Here is a 19,867-nt window from a genome sequence, read left to right on the forward strand (position 1 = left end):
TTTTCTCATTTGCGGTTACTTCTACTTTACATCGAATATTCTCGTTCCTAAAAAGGGGAAAGAGCCCTAGCTTTAGTTTTCTGAAGGCGGGAGAAAAGATAAAACTGATTATAAGAAAAATTTGAGTGAGAGAGTTTTTGCGATTTTGGGTTTTATTTGGATTTTCTTCCTAGAAAATCTTGCACTCCGCCTAGGAGCGCTTAGGCAGCCGTCTAGGTCACCTAGGAGCACCTAGGCTGGCGTCTAACAACTCACTGATTTTTCCTAACGTTTTGGACATAATTGCATTGGCAAACTGAATTCTAGCTCTTAGGCCAATTTTTAGAACGGTGGTTTTATCCTTGTATAAGGTCTTCCAACATTCCATCTTAGCCTACCTTTTCAATTACATCCTTATTTCACCACCAAGATTTATTTTGATGTGGACCAAAACCCCTGGACTTTCCCAATACCCCTTTTGCAACATTTCATATACAGTTAGCCATGAAATCTCACATTTGACTAGCATTCCCCTTTGTATCGCAAATGTATTGGGTGAGTACTTTCTCGTTGAAAGTGACTTGTATTTCTCCTTTTAGATTCCAATATCTAGTTCTTCGATATTTAAGGGTTTTGTTCCTTCTTCTATCTCTTTTAATACGTACATTTACCACCAATATGCGATGTTGGTTAGCCAAACTCTCTCCCGGTATAACTTTGCAATCCTTACTAGTTATATGACCCCTTTCCTCATTAAAAAGAAATCTATGTTACGATGACATACTCTTGTAGGTGATCACATGCTCTTCTCTCTTCTTAAATGAGGTATTGTCTAGAAAGAGATCATAGGCCATTGCAAAATTCAAAATGTCTTTCCCCTCCTCGTTTCTTTGTCCAAAATCATGACCACCATGAAACCTTCTGTAATTGCCTGTCTCCTTGCCTACATGTCTATTTAAATCTCTTATTGTGAGTAGCTTCTCTGTATGAGAGATTCCTTGAACCAATACTCAAAGATCTTCCCAAAATTTCACCTTCAGACTCTCATCTAACCTAACTTGAGGTGCATACACACTAACCACATTGACGAGTTCTTGTCCTACCATAATTTTGATTGCTATAATTTTGTCCCCAGCCCTCTTAACATGTACATCTTTTGTTAGAGTCTCCACGATGATGCCAACATTGCTTCTCGATCTGTTTATTCCCGAATGCCAAGGCTTAAAATTTTGTTTTCGAAATCTTTTGCCTTAAGACCAACCCACTTAGTTTCCTAGAGGCACATAATACTTATCCTTTTCCTCACCATAACTTCCACTACACTTACCACATTTTTCACATCATATTTGTATCATCTCTTTAATAGAGGAATGGCCTATCAACACATGTGGGTTGAATCTCTATTATAAAGATGATACAAATGTGGTATGAAAAATATGATAAGAGTAACTTTTTTTACTAAGTAAAACGCCATGCATGCATATACTATATAGCATGATAGCAACAAGGGAAAAGTTCATTACGGATTTTTACAGTTCTGTATTGACTTTCAACATGGTAATAAGACTCGAAGGAAAGGCAGTAAAATCATGCGAGTTGTAACCACAATATATATACAAAATGTCAAAGTTGGTTTTGATCTTGATTGGGGTGCAAGATGCTTGGTGGTTGATTGAACTGTGATGACATATAGAGTCCTCGTCCACTTGAAGAAGCTGCAGGAAAGTGTTCATTTTCTGTCAATAAATTTATTTATTTTTTAATTATTTCAATTCCTTGCACCATGACTTGGTCATTGTTTAGCTGCATGAACTGTAGAGAAATAATATATGTATTTTTTTTTTTCTAAGGATATAATTATCAGAACATGCAAAAGAGAAATACCTGTCGGATAGAAATCCTTCCACGCGGAAAAGTTGACATCAATAACTTGTCCTAATTCTTGACGCTGCAAACCATTATTGTCATCCTCCAAACCCTTTCCTGTGCTGCGATGCTCATCAACACTCCTATTTTGTCCGCTAACAAGTGCTGATTGGGAAGCTATGGCGTCAAATCTACTTTCAGCTGGCTGATCTCTAATCCTCACGAAGCGGAAAAAATCATTGATTTAACTAAACTAAACTAATAAGTTTTTCATTAACCTATATATAACTGTAATGATATATAGATTAATATGTGTGTGTATGCATATATATTCAGGTTCTTTAAAGGAAGCGATTTTAGTTTTTGCAAAAAGAAAAAAAAAAAAAAGATTAATTGTGGGACTCACTCTACTTCAAACTTCAATGATTTGAATCGTCTATTTTATAAGTTTCGATTTATAGATCATGCTTCAAAAAATTCAATTCGATCCAGATTTGCCCCATTATAGTTGTTTCGATGAAATTTCAATATTTATTAGCATAATGTTCATCAAATGAACTCAATTATATGCCTCAAATATTTCTAAATTGGCTAATATTTTGCAAAGATGATCTATAAGGTTCATTGAACGATAAACAATTTGACCAGTGAAGTCTGATGTGGTGTGGTGCCCTCAACTATTTCACCCCCCTCCTCTTTTTTTTTTTTTGAAAAACAAGGCGTCTGTTTCTTTAAGGGGCGCTCTCTGTATATATGCATGTTTGGCCAGTATATATAATATAATTTATAATCACCTTAGGGGAAGAGAGCCATTTGAATTCAAAAAGTTTACAATCTGAACTTGTGGATCTCCTTGTAGAAGCCAATCAACTAGAATATTGTGTGGACTTCCTGTAACAAGTTCATGTATATTTGTTGTAGCTGTAGGTAGCTGCAAACGTATATACACAGTTCAACATATTAAATAATGAATACTTTATGTTATTTCCTTCTTGGCATGCATGCTTGAAGTATATGCTCTTATGACGAGTTATTAATTTTTCGAGGACCACCATTACGTGATGTTATTACTTCATGCACATTATAATATATGTGTTAGCATAATATAATCTAGAAGTGAGACATCAAACTCTGTCATCCACAAATGTTATACCACCTGTAAAGATAACATCATGTGGCTAGCTAGCTATGTCCGCGATATGCTTATAAAGGTTTCTCCATATACAGTTAGGACGAAAAATGTTTACTATAAAGATAAAGTACACACAAAAATGCTACTTTAACAGACCTGTAGTATTGTAGCAGAAGAATCATACTCCTCCAGAACTTGCTGTACATGTTTTGCCATGAATTAATGTCATAAGTTATAAATTTCAGCTGAAATTAATATAAACGACATGCGTAGTAACAGGTGTAGTTGCAGCTAGGAGCATACCAGCAAAGTACTGTATTCAGTATATAAAATACCTTGCGCACGCGCAAACGTTTTAGAGTCTCCTCAAGGATCTGTTCCCGGTACTCAGCGTCATGCAATGTCCTGATTTCAGAGAGATCCTCTGCTTCAAAGATCCTGCTATCGACACTTCACATATAAGAGGAATGCATACATAGGATGCTTGCTAATTATAGTAATTTGTCGGTGATCGGAGACATGCGCGCTATAGGGTTTAGGGTTTTGTAAATATAGCAGCACCTTAGTCGATTTCCCATTTCTTCCAATTGTGATTTGCAGCATACGATGTCTTGTTGAATCTCCTGTAATTAATTCAGAAATAGGGATTTAAATATGAAGCCGTGTCAATCAACTTGTTTGTGCTTGAATATGTTCATAAAGTACCTCCAGTTGATCCGAATCAGTACCACTCATCGGACTGCATCCATCGATTACATGAAATCATAGCAACAATCACAATACGGTCAGTACAATAGAGTACTACTGCTATACTCACCAACGTTTATTCACCAAATAAATTGACTAGCTAAATTTGACCAGGAATTTTGGTAAAAGATTACATTAGAAATTTAACTAAGCAGGGTAAAGAACATAGACAAGTAGGGAACCAAGACCTGGTTGCTTGATAGGTTTGATCAGCTTCCCTCCACAATTTACCAAGAACGCTTTGGAGAAACTGCATATTTAACCATCACTTCAATAAAAATCTGAAAGAGATAAAGATAGTAATAGATGAAAGGAAATTAATTTTGCATTTTCTCTTTTTGCGCACCCATGTTTGTTTTTGTTCATTGATTTTCTTTTTCTTTATTCAACTCAAATGCTAGAAATAAACAGGAGTGTGCATGAGGACAAAAAGAGTATGTGAAATTATTTCCCTAATTGAAAACATATATATACAAATAAATAAACAAATTTACATATAATTCTTGGAAGGATGTAACTTATGAGTGCTGCTTATTTACCTCTTGATTATGCTGACTTTATAATTGCATAAGTTGATCCAAACGGAGATCAAGGCATCGTACCAGAAGGGTAAATGAAAAACCATGCATCAAAAGGAACACAAGAAATATTACACGCTCCGATCGAATGTGATCATAACCATAATCTGATGGTCAATATCTGCTTACCGTCCTCGCTGATTGGCGGGAAGATTAATATACCGTGCCAGAGTCTCTTCAATGCTTCAGTACCATCAAACGAAAAAACAAAAGAACAAATATTCCTTGATATATATTAGCATTTACAGATTAATCTGACTGCTAATTAAACAAAAGAACAAAAAGAATAACAATATTCCTTGAACAAAAAGAATAACAATATCACTACCTTTTATTTCCAGAGAAGAGACTAAGTCTCCCAGATGAAGAAAACATGATGAGAGCAACATCAACATCGCACAGAACAGAGAGTTCATAGGCTTTCTTGATAAGCCCGTTTCTTCTTTTTGAGAAATTGACTTGCCTATTGGTCGTATTCTCAATCCTTTTGATCTGAAGCTTCACTCTCCCCATATTTAACTATGCAAAAATAATAAAAAATTCTTGCCCCTTTCCTGTTCTATTTTGTGAAACCTAGCAGGCCAGCTATATAGCTGTATGGTAAGGGAGAAAGAGGATAAATCTTTCGCTCTCACATAGACACCTCAAAATAGAAGGTAGGAGAAGAAAGTAAAGAACAGAAAGATATGGAGTAATATATACTAGTTTATGTTAGGCCATTTACGAAATTAGCTGACAAGAGAGAGAAAATGAGAGAGCGATCTGACGGTGTAAGGTTGGGCAACCTATGAAAAAAATCTATCACTGATAGGATAACATCACTCGATAATTAATAGTTTTACCTAAATCTTTCCGAGCCATATTTGTAACATACTTTGAGCACACACGAAAAATTATTGTATAGAGAGGGTTAATCATGATTGAATATTTTAAAATTTATATTATCAGGAACTTCAGCTTTCATTGTCAACCACTTCTGAAAATAGATTGGAATAATTTTCTTAAGAATAGATTGGAATAGTAAAGTTAAAGTTTTGAAGATAACTATAAAGATTAAACACAAAGAAGTTTTCCATAAAATAACATTTTTATGGATATTGTTGCAGCATGAGTCATGAGTGAATAGGGAGCTAGTTTGCAGATGCCAAAGAAAAAACAAGTATGCTGACCTAATACATGATCTAAATTTGCAGAGAGTACTAGACAAGGGCTTGTGAGAGGGGTCCCATTTAGCACATAGAGAGCATACGGTGCGCAGGTTTTCGCATAAATGCCGAGGGAGATTTTTCGGCAACCAACAGTTAACGAGCACTCACACGACGCACCTCTGCATGTTGGTGTCTCCGATCACATCCTTTTTGAACTTGAGTCTGAGAATTTGTTGCCGAGCATTGTGTATAATTTTGTTCTGACACTTTTGATGCCGAGGACTGTGTTCAAAAGTTAAAATGGGGGAAATCTGTCCGAGTTTCGATTTATGCTTTTAAGATACATTGACAAAGTTCATGTGAGTGAATGCTTCTGATGTAAAAATCTTGGAAGAAATTCTGGTATTTATTCAAGAACCAAAGTGCCGTAATCTAATCTCCACCCCTGAAGGAATCTATTGTGTTTCCAAAATTAGCAGATACAACGTGTGTAGCAATGTTTTTTTTTTGGATAGAACTTTTGACACACCTCTGCATGTTGGTGTCCCCAATCATCCTCATCCCAAGTTAGAATCTAAAGGGTAATAATGCAACAATTACAAACTACAGTGAGAGCTGGGCTACATGTTTTATAATTTACAACACTAAAATTTTGACTTGTAGATTTCATTACTTACAATAGTGTGTGATTCGAGGGTTTTTAACAGATTCTGCAAACGAGACAGTACTGAATATCATGCAAAATATTGGAATCCACCCTGGATGTTCTCAATTAACTGGATATTTTTCTTTTCAATGACATGCAACTAATCATATACCTGATGACAGCTTTTACTGACAAAGCATTTATTTTTATTTTTTATTTTTCATAGAACAAAATAAATTTTAAATACTTTTTAATATGAAGATAATAACAAATTAAATCAAAAATAGATATATATATATATATTTTTTATTTTGTAAAAAAAATGCTCTGTTTATATAAATAATTAATTAATTAGAGGCAACGAGAATTGTACCTGTTGCAAAGCAAAGTTGGCTGAGATCAAAATTGACTAATAATTTGATTTGAACAAGACTTGAGAGACTGCTTCCGCCGCTTCCAACAGCTCGCCAACCCCCACACCGCCAACAAGATTTGAACAAGATGTCAGCGTAATATTTGTTGAATAGTAAAGCTAAAGTTTTAAAGGCACCCACAAAGATTAAACATAAAACAAGAAGATTTTGTACAAAAATACAATTTTATGGATGATGTTGTAACATGGCTCATGAGTGAACAAAGAGCATACGGTGCGAGGTTTGCATAAATGTCGAAGAGGAATTTTCTGCTACTAAACACTTAGCAAATACAACATGTGTTAGCAAACATTTTTTTGGACAGAAATTTTGACGCACCTCTGCATGTTGGTGTTTCCGACCATCCTCATCTCAAGTTACTCAAGTTAGAATCGATCTCAAGCCACTACAGTGAGAGTTGCTTGGGATGCAGGTTTCATATTTTTTGGCCAACATTTTGATATTCGAGGGTTTTTAACAGATTTTGTAAACGAGGCACTAATGAATATCATGCAAAGTATTTGAATCATCCCCTTGATGTTTTCAGTTAACTGCATGTTTTTTCTTTTCAATGACATATAACCAATCATATACCTGATGACACTTCCTCCATTTTCTTGGGTCAAAGTGAATATAGATGGCCTTACTAAAGGTAACCCGGGTCTTGCAGCATGTGGTGGGATTTTCCGAGATTTTGCGGGTTATTTTTTTAGTGGTTTCTCACTGAGCTTGGGGCATTGTACTTCTTTCTATCAATGTTTTAAAAGGCGGAGGCGCGGGCGAGGCGTCTCATGGATAGTCCTGTCTAGGCGAAAGCCTTGAGGCATGAGGCGAAGTCTCACGAGACCTAAATTTTATTAATATATATTATACAGAATTATATATAATATATAAAAATATAATACTTTGTAAAATAAATATTCATTGTTATTCAAAAGTGCACATGTCACAAACAAATTGAACTCACTTCACAAACAAATTTAACCAAGCAATCACATTAATCAACAATCAAACAAATAGGGTGGAAATCAAACATTTTTAGTCTTAAGTAAGTGCATATTTATATGAATTATGAGAGTTTTGAGTAATATTTGAGTAAGATATGTAGTCTTAAAAAAAATAAGGCTAAGATAATGTATCCTTTAAATAATAAAACGTTAAAAAATTAAAAACAAACATATGTTTATCTTTTTTTCCTGTTGGCAGAATATCCAAGAAAATATGCTTCTTTATCTTAAAAAAATAATAAAAACTAAAACTAAAAGATGCTTATCTATTTTGAATATGAGAAAAAATAATATAAAAAACAAAAAGTGAACATAAAGGAAGATAGTGGGATAATAAATGTTAGCAAAGTAGGGTCATTTTAAACCTAAAAGAAAAAAATATTAAAAAATAGAAAAGAAAAGGCGCTAGCGACTTCATCTTCTTTAGACAAACGGCCCCTGATCAAGAAATTTCAGATTTGGGCAACTCAAAAAAAGAAAAAATGGACGCCCATTGAAGGCCTCAGGTGCGCTCGGTCACCCAGGCGCCCTCGACGAAGCCTAGGTGGGTTTTCGCCCACTCCCACAAAACAAAGGTGATTTTCCTCACGGCCCGCCTCCAAGGCCACCTAGGCGCGCCTTGGGGTGAGTTTTTTAAAACACTGCTTTCTATGCAGAGCTTTATGCTATCATTCTTACTGTGGAGTTGGCTCACGTGCAAGGTTGGCAACATTTATGGCTTGAAAGTGACTCTTCTAACGTGATATCTTGCTTTATTTCTAGTTTTTTTTTCTCCTCTTTGGTCGCTCCAGACTCGTTGGAATAATTGTACATTTCGAGAAGAGAATACAATTGCTAATAAATAAATTGGCCAATTTAGGGCTTCTCTCATCTTCACTTGTTTGGCATGCCGCTCCTCCTATAAAGATTCTTCATTTTCTGCAATCAAATTTCTTGGGTATGTCGGCCTACAGGTTTATCTCCCCTTCTTGATGTGTGGTTTTCTTTTACCTAATTTTTTTTTGGATTTTCCTTTTTTGTTTTGTAGCTTGTCTTGTAGTGTCACATCCCGGTCTCCCGCCTTGAGGATATTGTCCGCTTTGGCATTCCTGGCCTGGACTAGGTCGCAGACACCAGGCTACCGCACGGTTTTGTTCTTGTGGCTGAGTGTTAGTCCGCAGACCACATCTCCCACCACAAAAGGCCTCCTCAAAGGGTACCACCAGGCATGTACATATAAGGCCCAAAGACCACGCCCTCACGGGCGATGTGGGATACTACAATCCACCCCCCTTAGGGAGCTCGACGTCCTCGTCGGCACACCACGGCCGTGAGTCTGGCTCTGATACCAAATTGTCACATCCCGGTCTCCCGCCTTGAGGATATTGTCCGCTTTGGCATTCCTGGCCTGGACTAGGTCGCAGACACCAGGCTACCGCATGGTTTTGTTCTTGTGGCCGAGTGTTAGTCCGCATACCACATCTCCCACCACAAAAGGCCTCCTCAAAGGGTACCACCAGGCATGTACATATAAGGCCCAAAGACCACGCCCTCACGGGCGATGTGGGATACTACAATCCACCCCCCTTAGGGAGCCCGACGTCCTCGTCGGCACACCACGGCCATGAGTCTGGCTCTGATACCAAATTGTCACATCCCGGTCTCCCGCCTTGAGGATATTGTCCGCTTTGGCATTCCTGGCCTGGACTAGGTCGCAGACACCAGGCTACCGCACGGTTTTGTTCTTGTGGCCGAGTGTTAGTCCGCAGACCACATCTCCCACCACAAAAGGCCTCCTCAAAGGGTACCACCAGGCATGTACATATAAGGCCCAAAGACCACGCCCTCACGGGCGATGTGGGATACTACAATCCACCCCCTTAGGGAGTCCGACGTCCTCGTCGGCACACCACGGCCGTGAGTCTGGCTCTGATACCAAATTGTCACATCCCGGTCTCCCGCCTTGAGGATATTGTCCGCTTTGGCATTCCTGGCCTGGACTAGGTCGCAGACACTAGGCTACCGCACGGTTTTGTTCTTGTGGCCGAGTGTTAGTCCGCAGACCACATCTCCCACCACAAAAGGCCTCCTCAAAGGGTACCACCAGGCATGTACATATAAGGCCCAAAGACCACGCCCTCACGGGCGATGTGGGATACTACATGTAGGTTCTTACCTTTTAGGTTTTATTTGAGAGAGGTTTCGTCCTATGTCCACCTTCTCTTTTTCTTGTATTTTCTTTTTTCAAGAGGGTTAAAGTCTAGTCCCTCATTTCTTCTTGTATTTTAATTTTCAAGCGGGGTAAGGTGTATTCCCCCTTTCTTTTCTTATATTTTGTTTTTCTTGCTTTATAAGGGGTAAGGCTTTTATCCCCCCTTGATTAGGTATAGCTTTTTTTCATATCAATAAATTTTCCTCATAGCGCAAGATTTTTTTTTAAAAATAAAAAATATACCTGCATTTCTTGACATATAATTTATTTTTAGGGCAATTTTTTTTCGTGATCCTTGGGTGATACCCTACTTTTAAATAGACCCCTATGGTGAAAAAAACTATTAATTGTAATCATGTGGTGAAATTCGTTATCAATCATAGTCCAAATTGGATTTTTTCTCATTCTTTTGTCATTTGTAGGGGCAAAATTGTTATTTTCATTTTTATTGATTCCATCAACCAATCACAAAGCACCATATGGACATAAATTTTTTTATTTTTATAACTTTTAGAGCTATAATAAAAGAATAAATAAATAATAAAATTACAAGGTTCATATTATCAGACTTTCTCATTTCAAGAGAGCCAATAGTCCAAATTCAAGATTTAAAAAATCACAAAGTACCTCGCCGTGATTAGGTTAGAATATAATTTATTATGAAATATTGAATTTAGTTTCATTTTAAGAAGAATAGTGGTGGATGGGATGGCTAGGGTTATGTGAGAGGGAAGATGGTGGGTGGTCTTTGTGGCTATGGCTGACAAGGGTAGGGATTGGGGAGGGATTATTTTTTTTTTCTCTCTCTAATTTTGTTGATCATAAAAAAGTGGAATCACCAAAAAGAAAAGAAAAAAAATGGAATGACCTTTTTACCCCTGCACGTGGATGAGATTTTGATAGAAATTTCAATTTGGACTACGATTGATAACGAACTTCACCACAGGGTTAAGATTAACACTTTTTCACTATAACGGTCGATTTAAAAGTAGTGTCTCACCACAGAGATCAAGAAAAAAAATTTAAACTTATTTGTTATTTCAATTTATTATTTTTTTTTATAAAACACTAAAATTTTAAGTACTTTTTAATCTAAAGATAATAACAAATGAAATTAAAATTAGATAAAGTTTTTTTTAAAAAGAAAATAAAATGCTCTGTTCAAATAATAAATAATTAATTAGAGGTAATAAGAATTGTACCAGTTCCAAAGGAAAGCTAGCTGGAATCTATATTGACTCATTTGATTTGAACAATATTTGAGAGAGAGAGAGAGAGAGTGCTTCCGCCTCATCCAATCTCCCAACCCCCACACCACCAACCCTTAGTCATTGGCGTTTCGGCAGATACGGCTTCGGGTGAGACGACGCTCTGTGATATGATCATCCAACGGACCAACAGCTTCACGATCATCGTGTCGTCGTGCATGAGTATAATTTCGTTCTGACGCTTTTGACGCCGAGGGCTGCGTTTAAACTAAAATGAGGGCAATCTGTCCAAGTTCCGATTTATGCTTTTAAGATACATCGACGAAGCTCAAGTGAACGAATGCTTCTGATGTAATAATCTTGGAAGAAATTCTGGTATATATTCGAGGACCAACGGGTCTGCAATCTAATCTCTTCTCCTAAAAAAATCAACGGTTTCCATCCTTGAAGATTGACACCAATTAAGAGATTGACGTTGCGCTGCATGAAGAGTCTGTGTCGTACCCGAAATATGGGATTGATGGGGACCCTATATTATTGGTTCAGCCTCTTTGCTTGAATTGTTTCAAGTTTCAACCCATGAGCTAACTCCGCACCTTAGATGGTGAGAGTCCAGCAGCCGAAAGCATCACTAGCTTGCGCTCTGATGCGAGTAACATGGGACGCGTGGAATCTCATGTGAATCAGCAAGGACCACCTTGCAAGGCTAAATACTTCTGGGTGATTGATAGTGAAGTAGTACCGGGAGGAAAGGGTAAAAAGAACCCTGATAGGAGTGAAATAGAAAATGAAACTATAAGCTCCTAAGCAAAGGGAGGAGCCCAAGACTCTGACGGCGTGCCTATTGAAGAATTAACCGGCGACTCATAGGCAATGACTTGATTAAGGAAACCCAGTAGAGAAGCAAATTATCCTTTAGATCGACTAAAATATTTCCTCTTTTTCTTTATTAGTCTAGCGGGTATCATGACGTCCACTTATTTTTTTTTGGTCAAGGTGAAACTTTCATTAAACAGCAAATTCAAATTTACAAGCAAACCAAAGGCCCAGATTACACCTATAAACAACCAAAAAAGGGCCTAAAACAACAGAAAAATAGAAAGAGGGCCCAACAACAGTGAAGCCCAAAAAAACACCACGGCAGCCAAGAAGCTTCCACTGTAATCTCCACCTACACAATTCTAGGCCAGCCAACATAAGTGTCGTCCACCACCGAGTATTGCCTCCTCAAACACCACCTCCAACCTCGAACAGCTACCAGAGCACACAACCATAAGCAACAGATAGTTGGCAACTAAGAGTGATAAGCCAACTATTAGTAGGAAGCTCATAGAAACCCACGAGCGATACTGCCAAAAGTGGCAGACAGGAAGGAGAACATGGTGGTGTTGAAAATACCTAAGCCAGTGAAAACATTGAAACTCTACATAAGAACTCATCAGGAAATATGGCTGAATATCGGACCAAGGAAGAGTTGGGAAGAGGTATACCGACGGGAGTTGAAGAACAGGACAGGCCGGAGTGAAAAATGGGGAGAAACATTAGTAGAGGCAAGGAAAAAAGAAGGAAAAGATAGGAAAGAAGACTCGACAATCGACCCCAGTTGAAGCTAGGGCAGGTGCCACCGAAGAAAAGCCTTTGTCTTTCCTTTTCCTGTTGGAGACATGAAAAACTTGTAATAACCATTAGTGATTGTTAAATGCATGTTTATATCACACCTTTGGGCAAGAGATATAAACTGCCATTGACCTTCATTGTATTGCCATCATTCAAGATGCCATACACTGATTAAAACTACCAACAATTTATACATCCCCTTCTTTGGAAAAGAATGTGAACATTTCATGAGTTTTAAACCACAAATATTCTTCCTTTACTGTAATCGAACAATGTTCTTAATTGTTCATAACATTTTACTGCAAACCAAACTATCATTATAGGAGCGGAAAAGAGAACCGGATTGTAAACGAGATCAAATCGGATTAACGTAGTGAACAAGCAAACATCTGCAAGTGTGAGTCCATCTCCACACAGGTATCTCTAACTGCTTAAATGATCTTCGATCATGTCCAGTGTGTCGAACTTGTTTACCACTGTATCGTTTGCTTGTTGAAATTGAGCAAACCCACATCTATGAACTTCATTGTTGACATTGGGGTAGATTACGCTATTCCACTTCTCAATCTTATGCTTCATTGGAGTTGGCAAATGATCCAGACCCAAATTACGAGCCAACTCATTGAGTTTGAAGTTGAACAATTGGATTGTATGGTAGGTTTTGTTGCAGGCCACTTCATTCCTCTTCGCATACTAAAGCATCGGCACTGTCAATAACCAAAACAGTTGAGAACCATGTTATCCCTGTCATGCAATTTAACTATACAATGGATCTAGGGCCTGCTAAGTTGGCTCTGATACCAAATGTTGGAGCAAAAATTTTACTTAACATGAACCCTATATCACATGTTAATCTATATGAGTAGAAGACTTACTTGTTGAAGACATGGTGGTCGTAAAAATAACTCTTCTACTCAGTTAGAGATCTTTATATTCTAATGGTGATAGACCCCGAACGTAAAACCCTTTCTCTATGAGTAGGGAATTCATTTATATGATGCAATGGTATCCAACTTCCATCTATCGTGGAGGGTTGGTTGTTCACCCGTTGCACCAAATCCCAACCATGTATGGAGTGGCTTTAGAAGCACGTTGGATGTATTTCCACAATTATAGGAAGTTAGTTTTACACGTATTCAAACTCTAATGATTTGCATTACCAACATATTACTTCTTTATCACAACTAGTTGAGTCCACATAGGATTCTTACATTCTCCCACATGGATGTTAACTCGCTGTAGTTTGAAGCTACATGTCCATGACAAAATCATTCCTTAGTGATCACATTGAGTTATACGCAATTAACATCTTATATGCATCTACCAGTGATCATTGAAGCTTGAACTCCAGGAAAAAATACATGTAATAGTACTGTATGCACCCTTGAATTACAATCCTCGAACTCATAATACATTCCAAATAATAGACTTCGACCTATATCACACTTCAAGCCTCCCACATATTAACCCGGTATACCTTCATTGATTGAACATTGAAATTTAATCTTTAATCACTAGACTTTTCCTTCCAAGCGTCCTGCATAATAGACTCAACTAAACATGTTCTTTGGAACAATGATTTGTCATCTAATTGCACATTACAAATTTGAATCAACATAAACATTGTCAATAATAAGTTTGAAGGAAACTAACTCAATCTGTCGTGATACAAGGCACAATGAAACATGCAATAGTTTCCTTTACTCCCACATTTTAGCAAACTCCATGGAATCATGCACTCCCACATTTCAGCAACGTGGGCATCCTTATCATGCACTCCCACATTTCAATAGCCGTAAAATGTTATACCCTAAAAGATCGCATACCATTATACATTCCTCTCTTTGGAAAAGAATATTGACATTTATTGAGGTTTAAAATCATAATTTACATAATCCAGTTCCGGAAGTCTTTTCACTTTGATGAAAAACATAAAAAGATATGTACACAAGTCAATACTACAAAATCTTGCTCAAAAGTTTTCTTGAAGAAGTAGTGATAGGGATTTTACCACCTACAAAAGTAGGGATAAAAACACTTAAAAATACTTGCAAGAGTACAAGGTTGTCGTAGTATAGCGGCTCAAGAAAGGTCGTTCTCAACAGGGATTGAATGAATAATTTATGTTAAAACCAAATCTTAATTAATTATTTGAAAACAAAGTTTGGAAGAGATTGATTTTATGACCTAAAATATTAAAAACGAATTTAATTAAAAACAATTAAATAAATTGGGAAACTAAAGAAAACAAAAGAAAATAGTTTTAAAAATAAATTTGAGCACTAGGGTTCTGCCGTCACCTTAACAATCCTACGGAGTTCTTTCAATTACTTATGAATTACACATGCATATTTTGAAGGTTAAGTTTTCCTAAAGTATGCCCTACTTGGAATCTCCAACATAGAACATATATGCAACTCGTCCGTGGCGTCCAGATCGAATGTGAACATGCAAGATTCATTAAGTTTTGTGAAAACCTTTTGAAAAACCATATAACCCTTAAGATGTGTCGTCCATCCTAAGAAATTACACATATTAACCACAAGAAGCCTTAGTCAATTTCAGGGACAGCCTTCCGCCAAAATTGCATCAAATTACTTTTCTAAATATCCTAATGGTGGCCAGTCACAAAGACAAATAGATAGTTTAAAGCACAGTGATTAACAATTCAAAACTTGCATGCATAATATCATAAGTAAATTGAAAAGAAACTACATATTCTTGCTAAGACTCGTGGCCTCGCCCTAACAAACAAAACTAGTTACGAACAATCATAAAACAAAATATTATTAAGAATATGGATAGAAAACACCTTGAAAATAAACTTAAATCGTCAAGGCTCTCTAAAGCCAAAGTGCGTGCGTTTTCTCCTCTCTCTAACCTAATGGCTAAAAAGCCTTATTTATACTACTACAAAATAAAATCTACCTTGAAAAGGTCTTAGAAGAAAACTAGGAAACATAATTAAATGATAAAACAGAAAATAAAAGGTTTCCTATTTGAACTAGAATTCAGAGTTCTCAGAAAATTACATTTTTGACTGATCAAATCAACTCCGATTTGGTCCCAAAATGTCTGTTTTGAAAGCTGAAGACGTCTCCTATAAATCCTCAGAAGGAATCTTCCTCAAAATACGCCATCTTGACTTTCAAAATACCCAAAATGTCCAAAAAAGTCAATCTGGGAAAACTGCGCACTGGGCCTTTATTTCATTGCCACGGTCAAACGACTTGGTAGAAAAATCTGAAATTTTGATACAATCATCTTAAAAGACTCACAAACATCCTCCAATTGAATGTCCTATTTTAAAAATACATAACAAAGTATCAAAGTTCTACCAAAATAACCAATAAATTAATACTAAAATTAGGATAAAATATATGATATAAAATTGACTCATCATAGAGGTTAGTGCAAAAAATATTGTTATAATTACAACAAGGAAAAATGTAAGCATGCACCAAGTACTCATTGATGCAACTTAACTTAAGGAAGACAAACTCAATCACACGTGAAAATTTATACACATATTGCAAAAGTTAATGTGAAGCCCAATTTTCTTTTCACTAATTCTCTCATTTGGGCAAACACTCATAAATATATTCTTACAAAGAATGAGGCAAATAAAATTGGCTAATATTTTAGACATAATAGAAAATATACCATAACCAACATAAAGTTGTCAAACTGAATTTCAATAATAAGTTACACTTATTTTAAATTTTACCGTTATTACAATTCATGGCAGAAAATTACGAAAATTTGCAGAAACATATTTGACATATATATGCTAAACATATAAAAAATTCAGGTCATTTGGTGACCAATAGACATGTCATTCATCCGACTTTAATCAAGACATGCAATTTGCCATAAAAAAAAAATTTATGTGCATCTATCATAAATCTATACATCCATAACAAATTCAATTTCACATCATTTCAATTTTGATGTCCAAAGAAAACTCAAGTGGTTAAATTTCATCCTCTAAACATGCGTCATAGTTCAAATTGAAAAGATTTACAAGCGTAATACTATGTGTACCTAGGCAATCCTTGATTAATCTTTACGAGTCCAATATTTTTGCATCAAGTCTCATAAAGAGACATACAGTATATCATGATGCAACCAATTTCTATGCCACAAAATCACAAACTATAATGGGGCTCATTGTGACGACATGGAACTTAATCCCTAATGAAACTTTATGAAACTATTTTAATTTACACCTTTGGGTAAGAAAATTAATTAGTTTCTAGTACTAGATTATATGTCACAAGAGTAACTTCATGAAAATCTTCAACACCTGCAGGCAAGATGAAGCTTTCATAACTCTTGTGAGATAAAATCCATACTATGCCATCTTAATTAAGATGCAAGTTTGATCAAAGTAACCTTAAAAAAACTAAATTTTTTTTAGACTTTTCGTTAGTTTTCCTTAAAAACAATCCCTTACATCAACTAAGTCACTACAGCTTGCTTAGTTGACGCAAACATGTAAAGAAATGGATCAACTCCAACCTGAAATAAGTCAAAGGTCACATGGATCGATTAGCTGTAAGGGACAAATTATGATAACCTGATACTTTGAGTCTTGCCAACAAATGACATTGACTTCCTTTAATATTCAATTAATCTCACAAAAACTGTCAGCATGCTTGAAAGAGATTAATCACAATATAACAAGCCGTATTAGAATTGATGTTCCTTTAATATTCAATTAATCTCACAAAAACTGTCAGCATGCTTGAAAGAGATTAATCACAATATAACAAGCCGTATTAGAATTGTAATATCATACTTCATCCACATGGATGTCAATATTATAAAGCATGCTGAAAATAATTGCTTCAAAAACCCATAAATGACACACATCTTCTCTCTTGCTGAAGCTAACATCATTGGCTACCTCGAGAACCTAGTTTAATTTCTCTTGTGGATGCCACATGTTAGAATTGTACAATCCTTTTTTCTTCTCTTTTGACACACATGTTGATAAATATCAACGAATCAAAGCGCATTGTCCAATTTCTACAGGTGAGAGAAATGAATGCTGCAAAACTAAAAAGAGATTAAAACCAAATTAACATCGATAATTCTCACATTATCATGGCATGTTAGAATAAATTGAACAGCACATACTTTTAATTTCATATCTCATGCATGTCCACATAGATCATCACTACGTGTTTATTGAGAACAGCAATTTTAAGGATACTCCCACATATTGCTACAACCTTAATCATTTGTGTACGTATGTGCTTCATGTTCTCGTGAATGCAAGCTTCTGAATGTGTGATACACGTTTTTGGAAAGAAAATTACAGCACACCCAAAAAAGAAAGGGAATCAACAAGCAGCATAGTTGACTATCTTATGGTGTTATCGTGATAAACATTAACTGAATCAAATCCCTAGCCAGTCATACTTAAATACTGGTATATAGTGTGTATATATTGGAAATAATAATTAAAAAATAAAGCACTAATTGTACTGCATTGCTAATGCTCGTCTACCAGGTTATACTTCATACATATTTGAGTCTTTGCATAGGATCATCTCAAGTTAAAGCAATGTAGGACAACTCAATGCTTATTTAAACACACAATATGTCAATTTTGCTTCATGTTTGCAAAACTCAAATTTTTTAATCCATATTGGTTATTTCACACAACAACCAATAATATGGCTATTCAATTCAATCAATATATGTTTACTATACATTATCATAGAACCCAGAAGATTGAAAAATTGATTTACACGAATTTACTTTACCCATTTAAATGGAAATCAAAGGCAACATGCTTACTCATGTAAGGGTTTTGTCAGGCATCGATCACATATAGAAATAACATGAATGATTCTAACTCCCATAGATGAATCAATTACATGCACTACAAACCAATATCAAGTATTTCTATTTTTCCCTTCAATTACTCACACACACACAATTTTTAGTAATTGATAACTTGATAACAAGAAATCTAAGGCGTTTTGGATCAGCTTAAACCAAAATAGTGATAGGTTGATTCCATCAAAATTCAGATGCCAATCAGATTAAAACACTCATAAATATAGGGGTGTGCTATCCACACACCCCTTTTAAATTTATGTCCTTCTTCAATTCACCCAATCAGACGGCCAAAAATTAAAAAGGTGTGAGAGAAGTAAAAAGGTGTGTGTGGATATCACACCCCTAAATATATCATGATTTAGTCAAACTCTCAACCTGTGACTCACTAATTAACATTATCCGTGACAATAACAACAAATTAAACAAAGTATCACCCACATATTTGGTATTAGTTCGTAAACTCAAATACCAACAATATGGAGACCGAGAACTAGAGATGGAGCGAATGTGGGAGTAGGTGTGGCGTGATCTGGTGCGCTCGAGTGTACAAAACCTCTACACTCATCAAGAAGAGTATTTGTCCTTCCTTTTCCTGTTGAAGACATGAAAAACTTGAAATAACCATTAGTGATTGTTAAATGCATGTTTATATCACACCTTTGGGCAAGAGATATAAACTACCATTGACCTTCATTGTATAGCCATCATTCAAGAATCTTATCATGCAATTATTACAAGTCTTTGGACAAGAGTATGGCCTGATCTACTTGATGCCATACACTGATTAAAACTACCAACAATTTATACATCCCCTTCTTTGGAAAAAAGAATGTGAACATTTCATGAGTTTTAAACCACAAATATTCTTCCTTTACTGTAATCGAACAATGTTCTTAATTGTTCATAACATTTTACTGCAAACCAAACTGTCATTATAGGAGTAGAAAAGATAGAATCGGATTGTAAACGAGATCGAACCTGATTAACGTAGTGAACAAGCAAACATCTGCAAGTGTGAGTTCATCTCCACATAGGTATCTCTAACTGCTTAAATGATCTTCAATCATGTCCAGTGTGTCGAACAACTTGTTCACCACTGTATCGTTTGCTTGTTGAGACTGAGCAAACCCATATTTATAAATTCCATTGTTAACACTGGGGAAGATTATGCTATTCCACTTCTCAATCTTATGCTTCATTGGAGTTGGCGAAAGATCCAGACCCGAATTATGAGCCAACTCATTGAGTCCAAAGTTGAACAATTGGATTATATGGTAGCTCTCGTTACAAGCCACTTCATTCCTCTTCGTATACTAAAGCATCGGCACTGTGGACTTCTCGTTGTACCCTGGGGCCCGGGATAATGGTATCTCTCATAGAATCCAAAGTGACATAGTTATTAACACATGAGAAACCAGTAATAACCAAAATAGTTAAGTACCATGTTATCACTTTCATGCAATTTAACTATACAATGGATCT

The 19,867-nt window shown here is 36.1% G+C and overlaps 1 protein-coding gene across 1 annotated transcript; it reads right to left on the bottom strand.

The window, feature by feature from the left end:
• Window positions 1–1,474: 1,474 nt before the first annotated feature.
• On the bottom strand, window positions 1,475–4,951 carry LOC137718823 (agamous-like MADS-box protein AGL66). The gene is made up of 11 exons (XM_068458361.2): window positions 4,631–4,951; window positions 4,432–4,485; window positions 4,264–4,279; window positions 3,913–3,974; window positions 3,683–3,716; window positions 3,539–3,600; window positions 3,313–3,415; window positions 3,134–3,175; window positions 2,640–2,776; window positions 1,864–2,057; window positions 1,475–1,694 (listed from the first exon to the last, which is right to left on the bottom strand). The coding sequence occupies exons 1-11, from the start codon at window positions 4,813–4,815 to the stop codon at window positions 1,603–1,605; spliced, it is 981 nt and encodes a 326-aa protein (XP_068314462.2). The 5' UTR covers window positions 4,816–4,951; the 3' UTR covers window positions 1,475–1,602.
• Between the last annotated feature and the right edge of the window lie 14,916 nt (window positions 4,952–19,867).

Source organism: Pyrus communis, chromosome 8 (assembly GCF_041283825.1).
Source record: "Pyrus communis isolate YQ-2024b chromosome 8, ASM4128382v1, whole genome shotgun sequence".
Lineage (NCBI taxonomy): Eukaryota > Viridiplantae > Streptophyta > Magnoliopsida > Rosales > Rosaceae > Pyrus > Pyrus communis.